Source organism: Chiloscyllium plagiosum, unplaced genomic scaffold, assembly GCF_037043375.1.
Source record: "Chiloscyllium plagiosum isolate Xiang-an unplaced genomic scaffold, Cpla_swu_hap1 HiC_scaffold_4, whole genome shotgun sequence".
NCBI classification, from domain to species: domain Eukaryota; kingdom Metazoa; phylum Chordata; class Chondrichthyes; order Orectolobiformes; family Hemiscylliidae; genus Chiloscyllium; species Chiloscyllium plagiosum.
In genome coordinates this window covers 99,238,278-99,259,560 of record NW_028270142.1, presented here as the reverse complement: position 1 = coordinate 99,259,560, position 21,283 = coordinate 99,238,278, and the positions used below count along the sequence as shown (strand labels likewise).

General features: G+C 39.8%; 1 protein-coding gene across 3 annotated transcripts in view; it reads right to left on the bottom strand.

Moving 5' to 3' along the window:
* Positions 1-21,283, bottom strand: part of cnbd1 (cyclic nucleotide binding domain containing 1) — an 86,369-nt gene that overhangs the window by 38,794 nt on the left and 26,292 nt on the right. For 2 of the 3 annotated variants that reach the window (XM_087986510.1, XM_087986511.1), the window contains 2 exons: positions 17,195-17,305; positions 12,123-12,269 (listed from right to left, as the gene is read on the bottom strand). In XM_087986510.1, coding sequence (XP_087842636.1) covers positions 12,123-12,269; positions 17,195-17,305 — 258 coding nt within the window. Of the gene's footprint in view, positions 1-12,122; positions 12,273-17,194; positions 17,306-21,283 lie in introns of all 3 variants that reach the window. The other variant, XM_087986509.1, reaches the window with a different exon arrangement.

The window sequence follows — 21,283 nt, the reverse complement described above, 5'->3', positions numbered from 1 at the left end:
AAAATGAACCTTTAAAAATAGTCTAAAAAATTAGACTTTTAAAGGCGTATATACGATAGCCATATACTGTACACTTCTGCGGCCACAAGTAGAGTCCTGTGCACTGCATTTATCATCTTTTATAAGGAATAAAGTAAATGCACTGGAAGCAGTTTACAGTAGTACCAGAATAATACCTGGAATGAGTGGATTGTTTGAAGAGGAAAGGTTAGACAGGCTAATGACACAGATCACTAGGATAGTGAGCTGGAAATCAAGCTACACTATCTCCAGTCATCTCAAATGTGGAAAGATTTAATCAAACTATCCAAAATCCCCAACTTATCTGACAGTTGAACCCAGGTTAGAGAAAACACCCAACTATTTGCAGGAAGGAAACATAAATTACTTCCTTATAATGCTCCATAATTTAAACTTCACTCCTAAAAAATCCCCATTTACATATAAGCAAGCATACTAAGAGAAAAATTGAGAACTTGCTGAGTGGTGGATGAGTAGGTTGGATCTTGGCAGAAGAACTCTCACATTGTGCATCTGTCAGTATCTAGCTATCCATGGTCTCAAGACTAGTGCTTAGCTCCGATAGCTCACATGATAATGAGGCAGCTCAAACATGCAGTGGACCCTTGTCTAAACTGACCTACATTTGGATAGAATTTCACATTGGTTATGCGCCCCAATACCTCCCATGGGAACCTGCACCACACAATTTTAGCCACCTAGTGGAAATTCCCTCCATGTTGTTCCACTCTTTTCCAGACATACCACAGCATTCCTTACTTTAATCCGGAGGTAATGGCCATCCTCAACTGGAAGCTCTCTTCCATGGAAGCCCTCATTTTATAATTAATGATTAGATGTTTAAGGTAGTGTGTAGCAGTCCCATGTAACAAGCATTAAGATGAGTAACAGACTCTTATGCTGCCTGTGTTTTCTGTGGATTAGTTACTCTGTACCAAGCTATAACATAATTTTTTAATGCAATTCAGCCCCGTTCTCCTGATTTGCCATGATGTAGACTGTTCAATCTCCTTGTGGTTTGTTCAATAGGCTGACCAGGGTTCAGGTAACAGGATATGAAGGGAGCTGTTAGACTCAACTGTCTACGTGTCTTTCACTGCTACGTATGTGGTCCACTGTCTCCAAATAGGAAGCGTATGTCGCCTACTAGCATACTTGAGATCTTTCATTATCAATATGTATAATCGGGTTTGAATGCTTTATCTCCCCAACAACAACATTTTAATCTACATTTTGCGAGTTTAATTAGTACATTTGATTTTTTGCTACTGCTTTGTTTTGTTGCTTCTCAAAAGGCCTGTCATCTTTTAAATTAGTTTAATTCGGTTAATTGAAATTGGTATTTCAAAAGCATATAAATCTAAACAGACAATCAGTAGTTTTGGGTTTGGAGTTACAAGTTGTAATGTGTATCATTTTTATTTTTTTCTGAGATGTGACCATCATTGACACGGTCATTATTTCTTGCCTATTTCTATCTGCTCTCAGTGAAATATTGGTGAGCCATTATTTTTGCCCAACTGGCGCAAGTACACTCACAGTGCTGGCAGGGAGGGGCTCCAGAGTTTTGACTTTGTGACAGTGAAGTAACAGTGATATGGTTCCAATTCAGGGTGTTGTGTTCCCTGGAGGGAAATTTGCAGGTCATAGTATTTCCATGAATCTGCTGACCTTCTCCTAGAGTCTGCTAACAGAAGAGGCTTTGCCAGTTGCTACAGTGTATTTTGTAGAATGAAAACTAAAGAATGACAGTGGTATTCCACTAGACCAAAAGACATCCTGCTCCACAAGGCCAAAGATTTGTGGGTTGAGAAATGGTGCATGATAACCCTGATGATTGGGCAATGTTCAATATTGCTAGTGACTTGTCAGATACAGAAGCTGACCATGCCCATTGCAACAGACTCTAAACAACATCCAGACTTGGGCTGATAGGTAGCAAATAATATTTGTGCCACACAGCACAGTGGGTGTCCCTACATCCAAAAAGATACCAGAGCAGTTTGAGAAGTCTTCTTACCAGCACCATCTTAAGAGCAATTACAGACAGCAATAAATGCTGGCATAGCCAGTGATGCCTATGTCTCATGACCATACAAAAAAATGGATAACTCACTACAGAAAACTATTTTGCATGTCATTTCTGATTCTTTTGTCAATCAGTTTAATTCTGTTTCATCAGGTTAGAAGCCCTTTTGTCGACTGGAAACAGCTTCTCCTTAAATACTCCATCAAAGCCCATTGTATATCTGAAAACCTATTAAATCTGTTAACTTCCACTGTTGTACTGTTCTTGCAGCCTCTCTACATAAATTAATTCCCTGATACCATTCTAATCACTTTTTCATTCTCTGTAAGGATTGGTGTCCTCCCTTAGGTGTGATGCTCACAGATGAGGCAGTAGGAGGCAGGTTGACAGTGGTGGGAGGGGAAAGAGTTTGCAGTGCATAAATGGGGAGGCAAAATTGAGGAATGAGTCTTCAATTGAAACAGAGAGCTTGATAAGGAGGTTCTCATCTCACTGACCAGGAGCCAGCAGGGTTAAACTGGCCAGGCTGCACATGGAACACTGACGTCTCCTATTGCCCATTAAATCAGAGCAGTGGTACAATGAAATCATTAGTTAGACAGTAACTGTACACTTAAGAACCGCAATTGGGCAACAGGTGGACAGCATAACCAATGCCTCTCTTGTCACAAATCATGCTGAGGGTGGAAGCAGGCACACTGTCAATGGCACATCATGATAATGTAAGGATCCACACTCCTGTTTTCCTATCCACTGAAAACTTTACAGAACAAAGATAGCTGACATGTTTGGTTAGTTGATGAGGCGTTATGCAGCCTAATCTCAACTTCCAGTTGTTAGTGCTTAACTATGTAAATTACAGCACCTCAAGTGTTCAAGGTTTCTGAATCCACCATGCTTTCAGGAGTGAGCTTCAGATCCTAATCACCTTTGGATGACAGAAATTTTACCTCAACCTCCTGTAATCCCGCCACCTCTCCCTGTACTTACTCCCAACCTCCAAAAGTTAAAAATCAGGATTATATTATAGATCAAAAATCAGGACCATATATTGCTACACTAAGCACTTCATATTTAAAATATTTGGGGTTTCATAATTTTCTGACAAACCATTCCATGGGTTCTTGCCTTCTGCAGCTTGGAAGAATACTTCAGCTTCATGACAACTGAATTCAAACACATTCCATTAGTGAAATGTAAACCTACTGCAGTAACTGTATCCACAAACAATTTTAAAACAGAACTGACTGCATTTTCTATGAAATCCTTGCAAGTTTTGAAACAGTTTTTACAGTTTTATTGCAAGAATTCGTAATCATATAATACAAAAGAGGCTCTTTGGCCTATAGAGTCTATTCTGCCAAAAATACACTAAAACTACATAGTCCCACTTTCCAGCACCAGGCCGATAGCTTTGAATGCGATGAACGACAATTCAAGTACACACCCAAGTACATTTTAAAAAGTTGTGAAGTTACTTGGCAGTGAATTCTAGACCCATAAAACACTTCCTCAAGTCCCTTCTAAGCCTCCTGTATTTTACCTTAAAAATCTCTCCCTTTACTAAGTTGTTATCTACCCTGTTCCATGCACCTCATAATCTTATCAGGCCTCCCCCCACCTCAACCTTCTCTACTCCAAAGAAAAGAAACCAAACTTATCCAGCCTCTCTTCACAGCTCGGATGCTGCATCGCAGGCAAAATCCAAGTAATCTCCTCTGCACACACTCCAGTGCAGTCACATTTATTTAGAAAATGTACATATTTTGGTATTGTTTCCAAAAATATCAGTAAAAATGCTACAGTCTTGCATTTTCAGGTAAATTGAAGACTTCCTGGCAACAACTGTTATTCTTAAGCCTTGAACAGAAATTACAGCTGAAGAAATTGACGTTGATTAAATCTAATCTGTAATCTAAATTGGAAGACATAATGTGACAAAACATACATAAATTTCACTCTACGGTTAATATGCCTTTCTAAAGATGTGTTGGCAATTTGGTCCTAATCTTCCAAATTGTTGTATTATGCTCATCAAAACTCCATGTAACATAAACTAAATTGGCTTCATTTAAATTTCATTTACATTTTAATGATAGACTAAGTTCACACAGATAAATTTGCCAAATCTTGACACGGTCTGATGAAGTTATTAGTTATGGCATCCATTGTACTAAAAGAATCTACAAAGCTTGTTGCAAGAAGCTGTGAATTGATGAATCCTTATGTACTCCAAGCTATCTCTAACTATTTCAGTTGTCATTAAAGGTACAATAATTTAATTTGTCTCCTGAAAATATATTCACAAAATTGAAGAGTGCCCCATATTGAAACATGCCATCCTGAAAATGTTAATAACTCAGTGAAAACTGTAAATAAAGTCATGAAGAACTGACAACAGTTGAATCAATAGTTAGTTCTCTTTCCTGTTAAAATTCTATGTTACCAGCAAGTTACAAGTTTCTGTTTAAAAGTCACTAAAACACTCTGAAACCCATATGGTGACAATCTCATTGCTACACATTTGCCAGAGAATACTGACAAGGCAGGTTTAAGAACTGAGCATTTAATTATTGGCTATCTGTGGCCTAACTCAGCATGTCTTTGCCCCATATCCTTTGTTACGTTATACTAACAAGAAACATCTACCAATCTCAATACTAATATTAGCCACAGATTCAGCATTAATGGCCATTCAGTGAAATGCTCCAACTTTTACTAACTTTTCATGAAGAAGTGTTTCCTAATTTCACTCCTGAAAGGTAAAGTTTGAGTGCTTAAACTATGCTTCTGAACCCCAGCTTCCCCAGCTACTAGAAATCTAGAAATAGTTTCTCCTCATCTACCTTATTTTGGCTGATTGATATAGCTTTCTTTTGTGAATTGCCATGTATTTTTTAATAATTTTGTCATATTCGTTGCAATAGTAATGGAGAAAACAAATACTACATTTTTAAATATCTAGTATGTTGATGACTATGATTTTCTTATTTTGTATTTTGGGTTTACAACAGCGCCAAAACTTCAAAAATACTTAACGAACTATCAAGTTCTTGGGACGACCTGAGGTCATGAAAGACAACATGTAAATGCAACTTTTTTTCTCTTTCTTTTTGGTGTTTTGTAATAATCATACAAAACCAAAATCTATTCCTGAAAGATGAGACTGCACATATCACATGACTGTTTAAAGATTGTGAAGGTCCCAATGATTCACCTTCTGTTTTTATTTTCCCTTTAAAAAGGAATTTGGCACCTCAAAATAATTGAGTTTTAAGAGTTCATTAAGCCTTCACAATAAAGGTTTACTTCTCTGCAAACAAACTGATGAACATAATGTTTCAATAATTTACCAATTGCTGAAACACTTTCCACTAGGTATAATATTACTGCTGTACTGAGGGAGGATATTCCCAGAAATACATCCAGGGAAGTTATTTGGGTTGAACTGAGGAATAAGAAAGGAATGATCACCTCATTGGAATTGCATTATAGACCCCCTAATAGTCAGAGGGAAATTGAGAAACAGATTTGTAAGGAGATCTGTTATCTGTAAGAATAATAGGGTGACTATGGTAGGGAATTTTAATTTTCCAAGCATAGACTGGGACTTCCATAATGTTAAGAGTTTAGATGGAGGGGAATTTGTTAAGTGTGCACAAGAAAATCTTCTAATTCAATATGTGAATGTCCCTACTAGAGAAGCTACAAAACTTGACCTACTCTTGGGAAATAAGGCAGGGCAGGTAACTGAGGTGTCAGTAGGGGAGCACTTTGGGGCCAGCGACTATAATTCTATTAGTTTTAAAATAGTGATGGAAAAGGATAGACCAGATCTAAAAGTTGAAGTTCCAAATTTAAGGAAGGCTAATTTTGACGGTATTAGGCAAGATTGGGGGAAGATGTTCACAGATAAAGGGACGGCTGGAAAATGCAAAGCCTTCTGAAATGAAATAATGAGAATCCAGAGACAGTATAATCCTGTCAGGGTGAAAGAAAAGGGTGGTAGATGTAGGGAATGCTGGATGACTAAAGAAATTGAGGGTTTGATTAAGAAAATAAAGGAAGCATGTTAGGTATAGACAGGATAGATCGAGTGAATCCTTAGAAGAGTATAAAAGCAGTAGGAGTATACTTAAGAGGGAAATCAGGAAGGCACAAAGGGGACACAAGATAGCTTTGGCAAATAGAGTTAAGGAGAATCCAAAGGGCTTTTACAAATACATAAAGGACAAAAGGGCAACGAGGGAGAGAACAGGCCCTTCAAAAATCAGCCTTTGTGTGGAACTGCAGGAGATGAGGGAGATATTAAACGAGTATTTTGCATCAATGTTTACTGTGGAGAAGGACATGAAAGGTATAAAATGTAGGGAAATAGATGGTGACATCTTCAAAAATGTCTATATTACAGAGGAGTAAGTGCTGGATGCCTTGAAAAGCATAAAAGTGGATAATTCCCCAGGACCTGATCAGGTGTACCCTAGAACCGTGTGGGAAGGTAGGGAAGTGATTGCTGAGCCTTTTGCTGAGATATTTGTATCATCAATAGTCATAGGTGAGGTGACGGAAGACTGGAGGTTGGCTAACATGGTGCCACTGTTTAAGAAGGGTGGTAAGATCAAGCCACAGAATTATAGACCAGTAAGCCTGACATCGATGGTGGGCAAATTGTTGGAGGGAATCCTGATGGACAGGATGTACATGTATTTGGAAAGGCAAGGACTGATTAGGAATAGTCAACATGGCTTTGTGCATGGGAAATCATGTCTCACAAACTTGATAACAAACAGGATTGATGAGGGCAGAGCGGTGGACGTGATCTATATGGGCAGCAGTAAGGCATTCAAAAAGGCTCCCCATGGGAGACTGGTTGGCAAGGTTAGATCTCATGGAATACAGGGAGAACTAGCCATTTGGATACAGGACTGGCTCAAAGGTAGAAGACAGAGGGTGGTGATGGAGGGTTGTTTTTCAGACTGGAGGCCTGTGACCAATGGAGTGCCACAAGGATCGGTGCTGGGTCCACTACTTTTTGTCACTTATATCAATGATCTGGATGTGAGCATAAGAGGTACAGTTAGTAAGTTTGCAGATGACACCAAAATTGGAGGTGTAGTGGACAACGAAGAAGGTTACCTCAGATTACAACAGGATCTGGATCAAATGGGCCAATAAGCTGAGAAGTGGCAGATGGAGTTTAATATGGATAAATGCGAGGTGCTGCATTTTGGGAAAGCAAATCTTAGCAGGACTTATATACTTAATGGTAAGGTCCTAGGGAGTGTTGCTCAACAAAGAGACCTTGGAGTGCAGATTCATAGCTCCTTGAAAATGGAGTTGCAGGCAGATAGGATAGTGAAGAAGGTATTTGGCATGCTTTCCTTTATTGGTCAGAGTATTGAGTACAGGAGTTGGGAGGTCATGTTGCGGCTGTACAGGACATTGGTTAGGCCACTGTTGGAATATTGCGTGCAATTCTGGTCTCCTTTCTATTGGAAAGATGTTGTGAAACTTGAAAGGGTTCAGAGAAGATTTACAAGGATGTTGCCAGGGTTGGAGGATTTGAGCTATAGGGAGAGGTTGAATAGTCTGGGGTTGTTCTCCCTGGAGCGTCAGAGGCTGAGGCATGACCTTATAGAGGTTTATAAAATCATGAGGAGCATGGATAGGATAAATATACAAAGTCTCTTCCCTGGGATGGGGTAGTTGAGAACTAGAGGTTGAAGGTGAGAGGGGAAAGATATAAAAAAGACCTAAGGGGCAACTTTTTCACACAGAGGGTGGTACATGTATGGAATGAGCTGCCAGAGGAAGTGGTGGAGGCTAGTACAATTGCAACATTTAAAAAGCGTCTGGATGGGTATGTGAACAGGAAGGGTTTGGAGGGATATGGGTTTCGTGCTGGCAGGTGGGATTAGATTGGGTTGGGATAGCTGGTCAGCGTGGACGATTTGGACTGAAGGATCTGTTTCCGTGCTGTACATGTCATAATTAATGATGATTAACAGGCTTTGCTTAAATATTAAACCAGACAGTTGACTATGATTTGTCAGGGCATTGTTCTAAGAAATGAACCAGTGAATAGCTATCACCCTATTTTGTTGAGTTGCAATAGATGCAGTGTCTATCCATGTTCTTTCTGTCTTTAAGGAATGTGTACACAGTACAGTAAAGTATGTAACTTCCACTGCAAGTCTAACTGACAGTCCTAAATTTGTTGTTAGGATAATTCTTTGCACACTCATCTTCAGGGTCTCTTCCTGCCACTACTGGGATTAACAGAGCTGTAAGTGGGCTTGACCACCGGGAGGAATCCATAAACAAAACAAAATGTGTGGATGCATGTCAGGTAAGTTTGGCAACCACAAGGAGCAGCGCTTTGAAAGCTAGTGCTTCCAATTAAACAATTGGACTATAATCTGGTGTTGTGTGATGTTTAACTTTGTACACCACAGTTCAACACCAACACCTCCAAATCATGACTACCAATTATATAAGAACAGTAGCTTTCAGCTTTTATGATGTCTGTAGGGACACGAAATTTTAACTTGAAGCCGTTATGTAAAAAGCAAGTCAATTGTTTTCTCAGAAAGAACTGCGGAATGAAACAGATCTGCTATATTTACAGAGAGAAGTTTGGAATTCCCTTTAGAGTGGAAAAGAAAAATTGTCCTCTTTATCATTCCAGGATTCAACTCTCTTAGAAGAATTTATCTTGACAGGTGGTGACTGGCAAGGTAAATTAGCTCTCCAGCATTCAGATAACATGGAATAACAGAAGGAAAAATGCTAATAGCCTCAGGATTCTGCCAACAAAGTTTTCCAGCATTGTATTATAAATAGCAAAAAGGTAAAGGATGCCAGGCAATATCAGTTTCTTCTAATTCTATTACACATTGATGGTAGCTGTAAGTTAAGCCCTCAATAAATAGCTCTTTTAAAGCTTCGCACACATCCCCACACTGCAGCTGATCAGACTTCATTACAGCAATTCAATGACTATTTGGCACAGACATTTAGAAAATGACTGAGTAAAGAAAGCTCACCACAAAATAGCCCAAAAACAATCCTTTAAGTAAAAGTAAAATACTATGGCCTTTGGAAATCTGAAATAAAGGAAAAAAGAAAGTGCTGAAGAAACCCAACAAGTCTGGCAGCATCACTGGACAGAGAAACAGTTAACGTTTCAAGCCCAGTGTGACTCTTCTGAAGACTCTTCTGAAAGGAACTGGAAAATAATGGGTTTTATGCTAGTCACATAGGGAGAGGAGGAGCAAGTAGAATAGATGGTGAGCATGCCCACAGCATCGTGAAAATGGAAATAAAGGAAAGATAGAACTCCTAGTTGGTTCAAAGGGAACATTCTCTACTTATACCACTGCTATGATATTACTACTTTTCCTGCTGCATCTTTTTCTGGGGATTCCTCAGGCATTCTTACTGCTACAATCAGTCGCCCATGTTGAACTGAATTAGCATTATTGTCACACATACTCAAATAAGTACAGTGAAACATTTATACATCGGCACTTATTGTGCCATCTTAGGTACAAAATCTTGAGTACAAGGAACAAAAAGTAAAATAAAGAAACAAACATTCCAGCATTACAGATCACAGGAATAAATTAGAGAAATAAGAAGTTCTTCCAACCCAGTCCATGCTTGCATCTAGCCTCTAGTCCACATCGGTCCTTGACGCCAGACCATGCTGGGCTTCACTTTAAGGTTCTCAAAGCTTGGAGACCACTCTGGAATCATCTCAAGGCCAGACGTCCACGCTGAGGACGTGCCAAGCTGAGAGACCACCACATACCACCAAGAGACTGTTGTGCCAGGCCAAAAAAACATGCCAGGCTGGGAGGCTGCCACGCCAGGCCAAGAGACTGTCACGCTGGGCCAAGACGACGCCTTGCTGGGTCCGCACTTTAACCAGGAATCCGAGTCCGCACTGAGGCCAGGAGATCCGGAAGACACCGAGAAGAAAATAGAGAGAGCAAAAAACACAAAAGAGAAAAGAAGAGAAAAAGAAGTAAAAGAAATGGATGGAGCAAATGAGTTCCAGCTGATGCGTTCTATTCTGCCACCATCTTGAAATCTAACTTCCAACTATTGGCTTTAGTATGTCCAAACTTATTACAATGGAAACACATTTATTTCTTCACAGCAATTTTAGATTATAGCCTTTCTCCTTACCTATTTTGGTGTCCCTCTGCTTGCATCCTAACTTCATACTTTTTCCATTCCCAGTTTTATATTCCTTCAGTTTCCTTCCATATGAACATTTCCCTATTTCACATAACTATCTGCATGAGATATCATGGGTATCTGCCAGAAATGCTGATTCTCAAATTTTTAATACTTGATGTTCATCTAAACTTGTCTTGGGGATTTCTGAAACACTGTTTTGGAATTCTTCCATAACCATGATTTTGCTCACATTCTCAACGTTTTGCATTAATTTCAGTGATCAAAACCAAATCCTACTTCATTCCTTTTTCTCCTACAAATCTACAAATGTCTGATTAGGTTTATTTCTTACAATCCTAAATTTTGATTGTTAAGCTTCAGTGACAAGCTCATAAGCACCGACCATTGCTCATATGGAGTTTTATAGTTTGCAGATTGTTATTCTGACAAACTAGTGTACAAGTTCATGGCTGTATCTGTAAAGACACTCAGTAGCACTAAGTACAAACAGCATTTTGCCACTCCATTATCCCAGATACCTTTTCGAATGATGCAAATTATCATTCAAATTTATCCCTTGTAAATTTAGATACTAAATGCAGCTTGGTAGTTACATGGACATAAGAACCCATTGCAATGTGGCCCTTTGAAACAGTTTTGCAAGACACTCAGTTGAGGGAAGTTAGGAATGGGTAATAAATGCTAGCCCAGACAGCAACACCTGACATCATGTAGATTTATTTTTAAATCACATCCCAAGTTCAGCACCATCTCCTTCAGCAGAATGGGAATTTATTTGAGTACCCTTAAATATGCTGGCCCAGATATTGTCATTTGCAACAAGCTTGTTAGTTAATTATTTAATTAGGAAATCAAGATTTTGATCACAAAGTTACAAGTTTAAAGAAGTGCAGACTTGATGAACAACAGAATAAGCAGCATACTCTTTAAGAAATCATGTTTAAGAATTGGGAAACAGTAATAGAACAACTGAAAAGAATGATGAATTTGATACAACCTGATACAAAAGGATAAGCAAATGGAGGAGAGGAAGACAGGATTTAGAATGAGACAGAAATGAAAAGTTAGAAGATAAATAAAATTTGACATTAAAAATCTTCTAAAACAATTGACAATGTGAAGACATTAAACTTGACATTTATGATTGTTCACTACTTGGAATGGAAGATTGATTTATTACCATAATAACAGAGAATGCAGAAAAAGATTATTAACATTTCAAGTTGTTAAGATCTGGCAAAAGTTAGAAATGCTTTTAATCTTTTGCATTGAATATAGGTCCCTTTATTCTAAACACCATCATCAGTGAAATCAATCTGTGACCTGAAATAGCTGACTACTGATAATGGTTATCTGAACCAACTACATAGAAGTATATTTTCTGCTTTGCTCCACAATTTCAATGCAGTGACATCTGTAACAAGTGAGAGTTACTTCATAGCAGTTAATTTCTAATTACCAAATCCTGGTGGTTCGAATAGTTTTTCTCCCTCATGGACAGAGCTCTTCAGCACACTAAATTAGAACATTGACCTTTCATCTCCAGGCATTAGATTTTATTTAGCCTAAAGGATGCATAGCTGATACAATTCCTGAATGGATAATCTCAATCAAATTTCTATTAAGTATAGCTCTGCAGGATAAAAATGCTTTCAAAAATATTAACGAAGACCATGGCAACTGTAATGAGAGTTACTACAATCATAAACTCAAATTATAGTCAGAGTAATATCTGTCTGCTTCAGAATTTAATTCACAGTATGAAACAAATTTTAAATAAAACAAATGGTTAACTTTGTTAAATTTGCATTTTTTTAATATTAGTACATAAGAACTGTAAATCTGTTCACCTTCTAACACTCACAGTTTTTTAAGTATCCTAATTAGGATTTTAATCTTTTTCTGCATGTGTTTTGGTACATCCTCCATGTTTTTCTTGTCCAGCAGTTTATTCAGGTAATCTTGATCTTTATTTACTAATTCATCTGTTTCTGAGTTCTGGTGCAACCTGCTTCTTAGCAAAGGAAAAAAAATCAAAGGCAAAAATAAATACTTAAGGTTAAAATGGTTATTTAGAATAAAAGCTTAAACAATTGTCTCATTAAAACTGTTATGAATCAGACCAAACCCCTTTAAATATATCAAGGAGATAAGATAAACCTTAGGGTCTAGCCTATTTAAAGGCAAGTGTAAGGTGCTTAAAAGAAAACTTAAAAGAATATGCAGTATTAAACTACTCAACAGCAACTGTTCCAGTATAGCAACATCCTATAAACACACCCTTAGCAAAGGCAAAATCAGTAATATGCAGTACTTCTCCAGTCCAGGAGGAAAGAACACCAAGAGAAAATTCTGGGAAAGGGAGAGGTATGGCAGCTTCCACAACAACTTCAAAACCCCAACAACTAGAAAATAAACTAAAACCCTGGTACTGTGGGATTCTGGCTCACCCACTCATGTTGCTTCTATTGTTCTAACATTAAAAGGAAATCCGAAAGCTTCACCAAGCTGTTTATTTTATTGGCTTGGAAGAGATAGCCTGACACCTCTAAGTCAAAACCTCTCTTCAAAAAATAGGACAAAATACAGTCTTAAAGCCATTGTATCATCACAAAATGCATATTGACAAATTTGGTGAGAAATAAATTATACCAGATTTTGTAACTGACCAACAAGGCTGAGACTTAAACACATAATTCACATAATACTTTAGTGAAGTACTGAAGGAGCCAGATGTGTTGCCTTTCAGTTGAGGTATTAAACATGGATCTTGGCTACACTAGCTTTTAGGTGGATAAGGCACTATTATGATGAGAAGGTGAATTCTCCCAATTATGCTTTGTCAAACCATCTTCAGCTACTTCATCAATGATGAACCTGCCATCATAAGGTGGAAAGAAGGAATATTTATTGAAGGTTGTCTGGTACATAGTACTATTCACAACTTCTCAAATAGGTAAAGTTCCAGAGGACCATGCAGCTGGTGAAAGAAAGAGAGGGAGAGGGAGAAAGAGATACAGCTGGTGGCAAGTTTAACCTGAGGATCACCACACCTCAGGAGAGGGGCGAGGTTGAAAAACCCTAAGTTTCATGATGACCTCAGCAGGTATAGGCATTGAACCTGTGTTGCTGGCATTACTCTGCATCACAAGTCAACCGTTACCATCCAAGCTAACCAACCCCTAACTCCTTAGATACTGAAGCCATTGTGTCCATATGCAGCAAAATGTGGAAAACATTCAGGTTTAGGCAGATAAACGGAATGTCACAGTTTTGCGACGTAAGTGCCAGACAACAATTTCCAAAAAGAAAGAATCTAATTATCTCCCTTTCTTGTTAAATCAGCTATGAATTTATCAGCATAAGGGGGTTTACCTTGACCAGAAATTGAATTGCACCAGGCACATGAACACTGCAGCTACAAAAGCGGGTCAGAGGCTGGGACTTCTGACTTTTGAACATCTATCCACCAGCTAAGAGGCACAAGTCAAACGTTTGATGAATGAGTGTAGCTCCAACAAGAATCAAGAGCTCAATACCATCCAGGTCAAAATGGCCTGTGAACTGGCACCCCACTTATCACCTTAAAACCTCACTCCTTCTATCACTGGCAGTGGTTGCATCTACAAAATGCACTGGAGCAATTCACCTCTTTTCTCTCAAACAGACCCTTGGGATTGAGGACGACCTTCTTTCACTATGGAGTTATAATGATTAAGAGTCATAAGTGGGCAGATGATGCTTAGAATCATAGAATATACAGTGTGAAGCAGGCAATTTGGTCCATTGAGTCCATACCAACCCTCCAAAGAGTATCCCACCCAGATCTGTCCCCTTACCCTATCCCTGTAACCTTGCATTTCTCATAGCTAACCTTCTGAGCCTGCACACCTCTGGATACTATGGGCAATTTACCTACCTGTACATCCTTAGACAGTGGGAGGAAACCAGAGCACCTAGAGGAAACCCACGCAGACACAAGGAGAATGTGCAAGTTCCACACAGACAGTCACCCAAGGGTGGAATCGAATCTGGGTCCCTGGCACCATGAGGAAGCAGTCCTAACCATTAAACAACTGTGCTACCTCTTGATACAGGTGCATGGGATGCTTGGAATTTTGCACACTCCTTCCACTTCTTGCACTTTGCCTCCTTCAGGTCCTGCTGAAGATACCCAAATTGGTTTTCAATTTTGTGGATGCGTTTTCTCCAATACGAGAAATCGTGGACTATAGATTCCCACAAGTCATTAGGATATTGCAATTTCTTTTTAGGGAAGCTTTAAGGACATCCTTACAGCATTTCCTCTGCACTCCTAGCTACCACAAACCATGCTGAAGCTCAGATAAGAGAAACCTTGTGTCAGGCATGTGGACAATGTAGTCTGGCCAACACAGGTTATTTACTATAACCAGTTCCTTGATGTTAGAAATAACTCCCCATTATCACCTTAAAGCCTCACTCCTTCTGTCACTGGCAGTGGTTGCACCTACAAAATACGCTACAGGAAATCATCTCTTTTCTCTCAGGTAGCCCTTTGGGTTTGAGGATGACCTTCTTTCACTATAGAGTTGTGATGATTAAATAGCTCAAAGCTTGTTCCTCAAACCCCATCACAAGTGGGCAAATGGTGCTCCGAGTGATATTTAGGTTAGAGCACCTATCCTGCCAGCTGATTCTCAGCACTTTGCAGAAGCATCACTGGGGAATTTTCCCAAGAGATTTGAAGTAACTCCAATGCACAAAGGAGGATGCATGGCATTCTCTCACAGGGGAAGACTACTTCTTAATGTTTACCCTTACAAGCCCACTAAGAATCTTGTATGTTTAATAATTTTGCCTCTCATTCTGTTAAATTCCTTAAGTACAGGCCCAACCATTCCTCAAAAGAAAATCTATTCATATCCCAAATAAACCTAATGAACCTTCTCTAGATTGCTTCAAAATTGATCCACGTTTTCCAATGGATCATCATTAAATAGGTTTTAAGAGACTGTCAGAGTTAGATTAGATTATATTCCCTACAGTGTGGCCCTTTGGAGGTTTGCACCAACCCTCCGAAGAGTAACCCACCCAGACCCATTTTCCCTCTGACTAAAGCACCTAACACTATGGGCAATTTAGCTTGGTCAATTCATCTGACCTGCACATCTTTGGACTGTGGGAGGAAACAGAGCATCCGAAGGAAACCTACACAGACACGGGGAGAATGTGCAAACACCACAGACAGTCACCCAAGGCTGGAATCGAACCTGGGTCCCTGGCGTGGTGAGGCTGCAGTGCTAACCACTGAGCCACCATGTCATCCATAGTTGAATAGGGATTTCTACGTTCACATTCTCGATAAAAACCTTCAACATTAAGGGCAAGGTCAGCAGAATCCTCCAGAAAGGCCTTGGAAAATCATAGAAAATTATCTGGTTAGAAGACAGAAGTGAGGGGGTGAGAATAAACAGATAAGTGCTGGTTGTCAGTTGTCAAGTTACTTTTGTTGGGCTGGGTTGTGTTGAGGTAGGGATGAAATCAAGGCACTCACACTGAGCATCAAGTCACAGTCGAAGAGATCTTTCGAATGCTCCTTCTAACGAATTCTCACTTTTCCTTTTTTCTTGATGTGTACGATTCCATACTTCATTCTCAATAGGATAGATTCTTGCGTGCTTGGATTGTAGATGGTCTTGACTGTGCTATAGAATCCACTCATCTGTTGATAATTGCTGGATTCCCTTCACCCTTTACATCCATCACTAGTGCTTTAGATTATAGATTCATTTGTTGGACCTTGCCCCTCATTTGTCTGTACAGCTGTTTTCTTTCCCTCAAGTTTTGGTGCAGTTTCCAGTTCAGGAATAGCTTGTGCTTGCAATTCAGTAGCCTCAGGATTCTTTCGTCATTCTCATTAAACTAGTCTTGATGTTTCCTGGTGGAGAAATCCAAGTCTCTTCACAGCTACTATCTATGATGAATTTAAGGGCAGACCAAAAATTGTAAACATTCTGTGGTCCCTCTTCGCTGAGTATCGACAGGTTAGCTGTGAGGCACAGAGTGAATAGATCTTTCTTTGACTCCATCAACACTGAATTTTTTGTGACAGTACTTCTGCTGCTGCTGTCATTAATAGATCAGTCTGATGGCTAGATTCGGCAATGGTCAACTCAACAGTCATCATATATTGTAATGTGGAGATAATACAAACATCCTTTCAAATACTCACGTGGACAGTGACACAGTCAAGCAATCTTGGAACGATCCTGCCAAACTCTGGACTGAGAATCCTGTGAGAGCTTGTATTTGTCCCTCTGACATAAAAGAGTATTTATTGTGACTAGACCATGTTCTAGGTATTTCATCAGGAGAAGGAATCTGTTGCTGTTTGCTTTCTCAATGCCAATTAAGCCTTTCCAAAAGTGTGAGTCCCTGCCAAATCTAGCATTGAAATTACCAAGGAAATTCAGCATGTATGCCTTTAGAGCGCAGAGAAATGAATGATCAAGACATATGGGAACAATGTAACTGCAAGTTCCACTCTAGGTAACACACAACCAAGGCTTGAAAACCTGAGCCCTTCCACATTGACTGGGTCAAAATCCTCAAATTTCCAGCCTGATAGTACTGTAGGTCGACCTGTATACAAATGAGCTGCACCAAAAAGCTGGCTCATCACTGTCTTTTCAAATGCAATTCAGAATCAATAATACTGATATGGTTGTTTTGCAAGGGATGTCCACATTTCACAAACAAATAAGAATAACATTAGTTTACTCATCCTGTTTTTAAAAAAATCAACATTAATAACGTTCCTCAGTTAAATATAGCAATGTTTCTGTTTCTATATTTTTCAATTCTGTCTTCATTTCTTTGAATTCCATTTGTTTAAAACAAAATAATTTTATCTTTGTCCTTACTTGTGCTTGCGAGATAGACTGGATTTCTTACCTCACTGTTAATTCAGGAATCTTAGGTAGCCTGTGTTTTGGTTGAAGGAATATACTTCGATATAGCTGCATGAATGTACGATGTGCCTCAGGTGTTGTATAATGATTTTCCCTAAAAATAAAGCAAATAAAAACCTGGTTTATCTGCACATCCATTATTTCTACTGGAAACAAATAACAAGTCTTCAATTTTTAAAAGTCATTCTGAGGCATCGCTGGCTAGGCCAGGATTAATTTATTTATAATTAGTTCCCCTTGAAAGGGTGATGGTGAACTGCCTTCTTAAATCGCTACAGTCCACTTGGCACGGGTACTTCCAGAATGCTGTTAGGGAGGGAGTTACAGAATTTTTACTTAGCAACGCTGAAGGAACAGTGATATATTTCCATGTCAGGACAGTGAGTGTCATGGAGGAAATTTGCATGTAGTCGTATTCCTATGTATCGATTGCCCTTGTCCTTCTAGATTTGCTTAATGGTCTTCGAGAAGGTTTAAACTAATTCAGCAGAGGGATGGGAACCCAAATTGTAGCTCCAGTGGCCAAGAGGTTGAGAGTAGTGAGATCAGAAATAAGGTTTCAAGGTCGCAAGAGTTCACCAGAAGGAAGGTGGTTTAAGTGTGTCTACTTCAATGCCAGGAGCATTGGGAATAAGGTGGGTGAACTTGCAGCATGAGTTGGTACCTGGGACTTCGATGTTGTGGCCATTTTGCAGACATGGATAGAGCAGGGGCAGGAATGGTTGTTGCAGATTCTGGGGTTTAAATGTTTCAGTAAGAACGGGGAAGATGGTAAAAGACACGGTGTGGCATTGTTGGTCAAGAACAATATTATGTTGGCAGAAAGAACGTTTGAGGACTCTTCTACTGAGGTAGTATGGGCTGAGGTTAGAAACAGGAAAGGAGAGGTCACCCTGTTGAGAGTTTTCTATAGGCCTCCAAATAGTTCCAGTGATGTAAAGGAAATTATAGCAAAGATGATTCTGGATAGGAGTAAGAATAACAAGTAGCTGTTACGGGGGACTTTAACTTTCCAAACAGTGACTGGAAATACTTTAGTTGGAAATACTTTAGTTTGAGTACTTTAGATGGGTCAGTTTTTGTCCATTGTGTGCAGGAGGGATTCCTGACACAGTATGTAGACAGGCCAACAAGGGGAGAAGCCACATTGGATTGGGTACTGGATAATGAACCAGGTCAGGTGTTAGATTTGGAGGTAGGTGAGCACTTTGGTGATAGTGACCCCAATTCGGTTATGTTTACTTTAGCAATGGAAATGGATAGATATATGCCACAGGGCAAGAATTATAGCTGGGGGGAAAGCAATTATGAGGCAATTAGCAAAGATATAGATGCATAGGATGGAGAAGGAAACTGCAGGGGATGGGCACAATTGAAAAGTGGAGCTTATTCAAGGAACAGCTACTGCATATACTTGTCAGGCAGGGAGGAAACGGTCAAGCAAGGGAGCCGTGATTTACTAAAGAAATTGAACGTCTTGTTAAGAGAAGGAAGAAAAGGCTTATGTAAGAATGAGACGTGAAGGCTCAGTTAGGGTGCTTGAGAGTTACAAGTTAGCCAGGAAAGACCTAAAGAGAGAGCTAAGAAGAGCCAGGAGGGGACATGAAAAGGTGTTGGCAGATAGTAGCATGGAAAAACCCAAACCTTTCTCTAGCTATGTCAGGAATATAAGAATGACTAGAGTAAGATTTGGGGCCAATCAAGGACAGTTGTGGGACATTGTGCGAGGAGATAGGAGAAGTGCTAATGAATATATTTCATCAGTATTCATGCTGGAAAAAGAATGAAATGCTGCTGAGGAGAATACTGAGATACAAGCTACTAGACTAGACAGGATTGAGGTTCACAAGGAAGAAATGTTAGCAATTCTGGAAGGTGTGAAAATAGTTAAGTCCCCTGGTCCAGATAGGATTTATCCTAAGATTCTCTGGGAAGCCAGGGAGGAGATTGCAGAGCCTTTGGCATTGATCTTTATGTCATCATTTTCTACAGGAATAGTGCCAGAATACTGGAGGATAGCAAATGTCATCCCCCTGTTCAAAAAGGGGAGTAGAGACAACCCCGGTAATTATAGGCCAGTGAGCCTTACTCCAGTTGTAGACAAAGTGTTGGAAAAGGTTATAAGAGATAGGATTTATAAACATCGAGAAAGGAATAAGTTGGTTAGGGATAGTCAGCACGATTTTGTGAAGGGTGGATCGTGCCTCACAAACTTTACTAAGTTCTTTGAGAAGGTGACCAAACAGGTGGATGAGGGTAAAGCGGTTAATGTGGTGTATATGGATTTTGATAAGGTTCATCACAGTAGGCTATTGCTGAAAATACAGAGACATGGGATTGAGGGTTATTTGCCGGTTTGGATCAGAAATTGGTTAGCTGAAAGAAAACAGAGGGTGGTTGTTCATGGGACATGTTCATCCTGGAGTTCAGTTACTAATATTATGGCCGGCATGGTGGCACAGTGGTTAGCACTGCTGCCTCACACTACCAGAGAACTGGGTTCAATTCCCACCTCAGGCAATTGTCTGTGTGGAGTTTGTACATTCTCCCAGTGTCTGTGTGGGTTTCCTCTGGGTGCTCCAGTTTCCTTCCACTGTCCAAAAATGTGCAGGTTAGGTGAATTGGCTATGCTAAATTGCCCAGAGTGTTAGATGAAGGGGTAAATGTAGGCGAATGGGTCTGGGTGGGTTGCTCTTCGGAGGGTCGGTGTGGACTTGTTGGGCTGAAGGGCCTGTTTCCACACTGTAGGGAATCGAATCTAATAGTGTACCCCAAGGATCTGTTCTGGGGCCACTGCTGTTTGCCATTTTTATAAATGACCTGGATGAGTGCGTGGTAGGATGGGTTAGTAAATTTGCAGATGACACTAAGGTCAGTGGAATTGTGGACAGTGCGGAAGGATGTTGCAGGTTACAGAGGAACACAAATAAGTTGCATAGCTGGGCTGAGAGATGGCAAATGGAGTTTAATGCAGAAGAGTAAAAGGTGATTCACTTTGGAAGGAGCAACAGGAATAAAGAGTACTGGGCTAATGGTAAGATTCTTGGCAGTGTAGATGAGCAGAGAGATCTTGGTGTCCATGTACATAGATGTCAGAAAGCCGCCACCCAGGCTGATAGGGTTGTTAACAAAACAGACAATTAGTTTTTATTGGTAGAAGATTGAGTTTCAGAACCATGAGATCATGCAGCAGCTGTACAAAACTCTAGTGCAGCCGCACGTGGAATATTGAGTACAGCTCTGGTCACCACATTACAGGAAGCTTTGGAAAGGGTTCAGAGGAGATTTACTAGGGTGTTGCCTGGTATGGAGGGAAGGTCTTATAAGGAAAAGCTGAAGGACTTCAGGCTATTTTCATTGGAGAGAAGAAAGTTAAGAGTTGATTTAATTGAGCCATACAAGATGACCAGAGGGTGAAATAAGGTGGACAGTGAAATAGTGATGGCTAGCACGAAGGGACATAGCTTTAAATTGAGGATGATAGATATAGGACAGATGTCAGATGTAGTTTCTTTACTCAGAAAGTGGAACACCCTGCCTGGGACAATGGAAGCCAACTTTAAGGGCATTTAAGTGGTCATTGGATAAATATATGGATGACAATCAAATAGTGTAGGTTAGATGGGCTTCAGATTGATTTTACAGGTCAGCGCAACATCGAGGGCTGAAGAGCCTGTACTCTGCTGTAATGTTCTACGTTCTATGTATCCAGTACATTCAGCCTTTTCTTGATATCACATGAAACAAATCGAACGGTTGAAGATTAGCATTTGCAATGCTGGGGCCTGCAGATTAGGCCAGAACGAATAATGCATTTAACACTTCGACCTGAAGTGTGGCATAGCTCCCAAAGAACCAGGAGTTTAGTTTAACTTTCAGTAGTTGTTGAGATTTGGAAACTGATATACGTTTCTTCTTGCTACAGCAAAATGCTTGAGTTTTCTCTCTCTCTCAGAGTTTTCTCTTGACATTCTTTCCTCCTGGACTGGAGAATTATATGTGAAATAATCTATTTTACTGAGTTTGCCTTTACCAAATGTGTTTATCAGTTGTTACTATATTGGAACAGCTG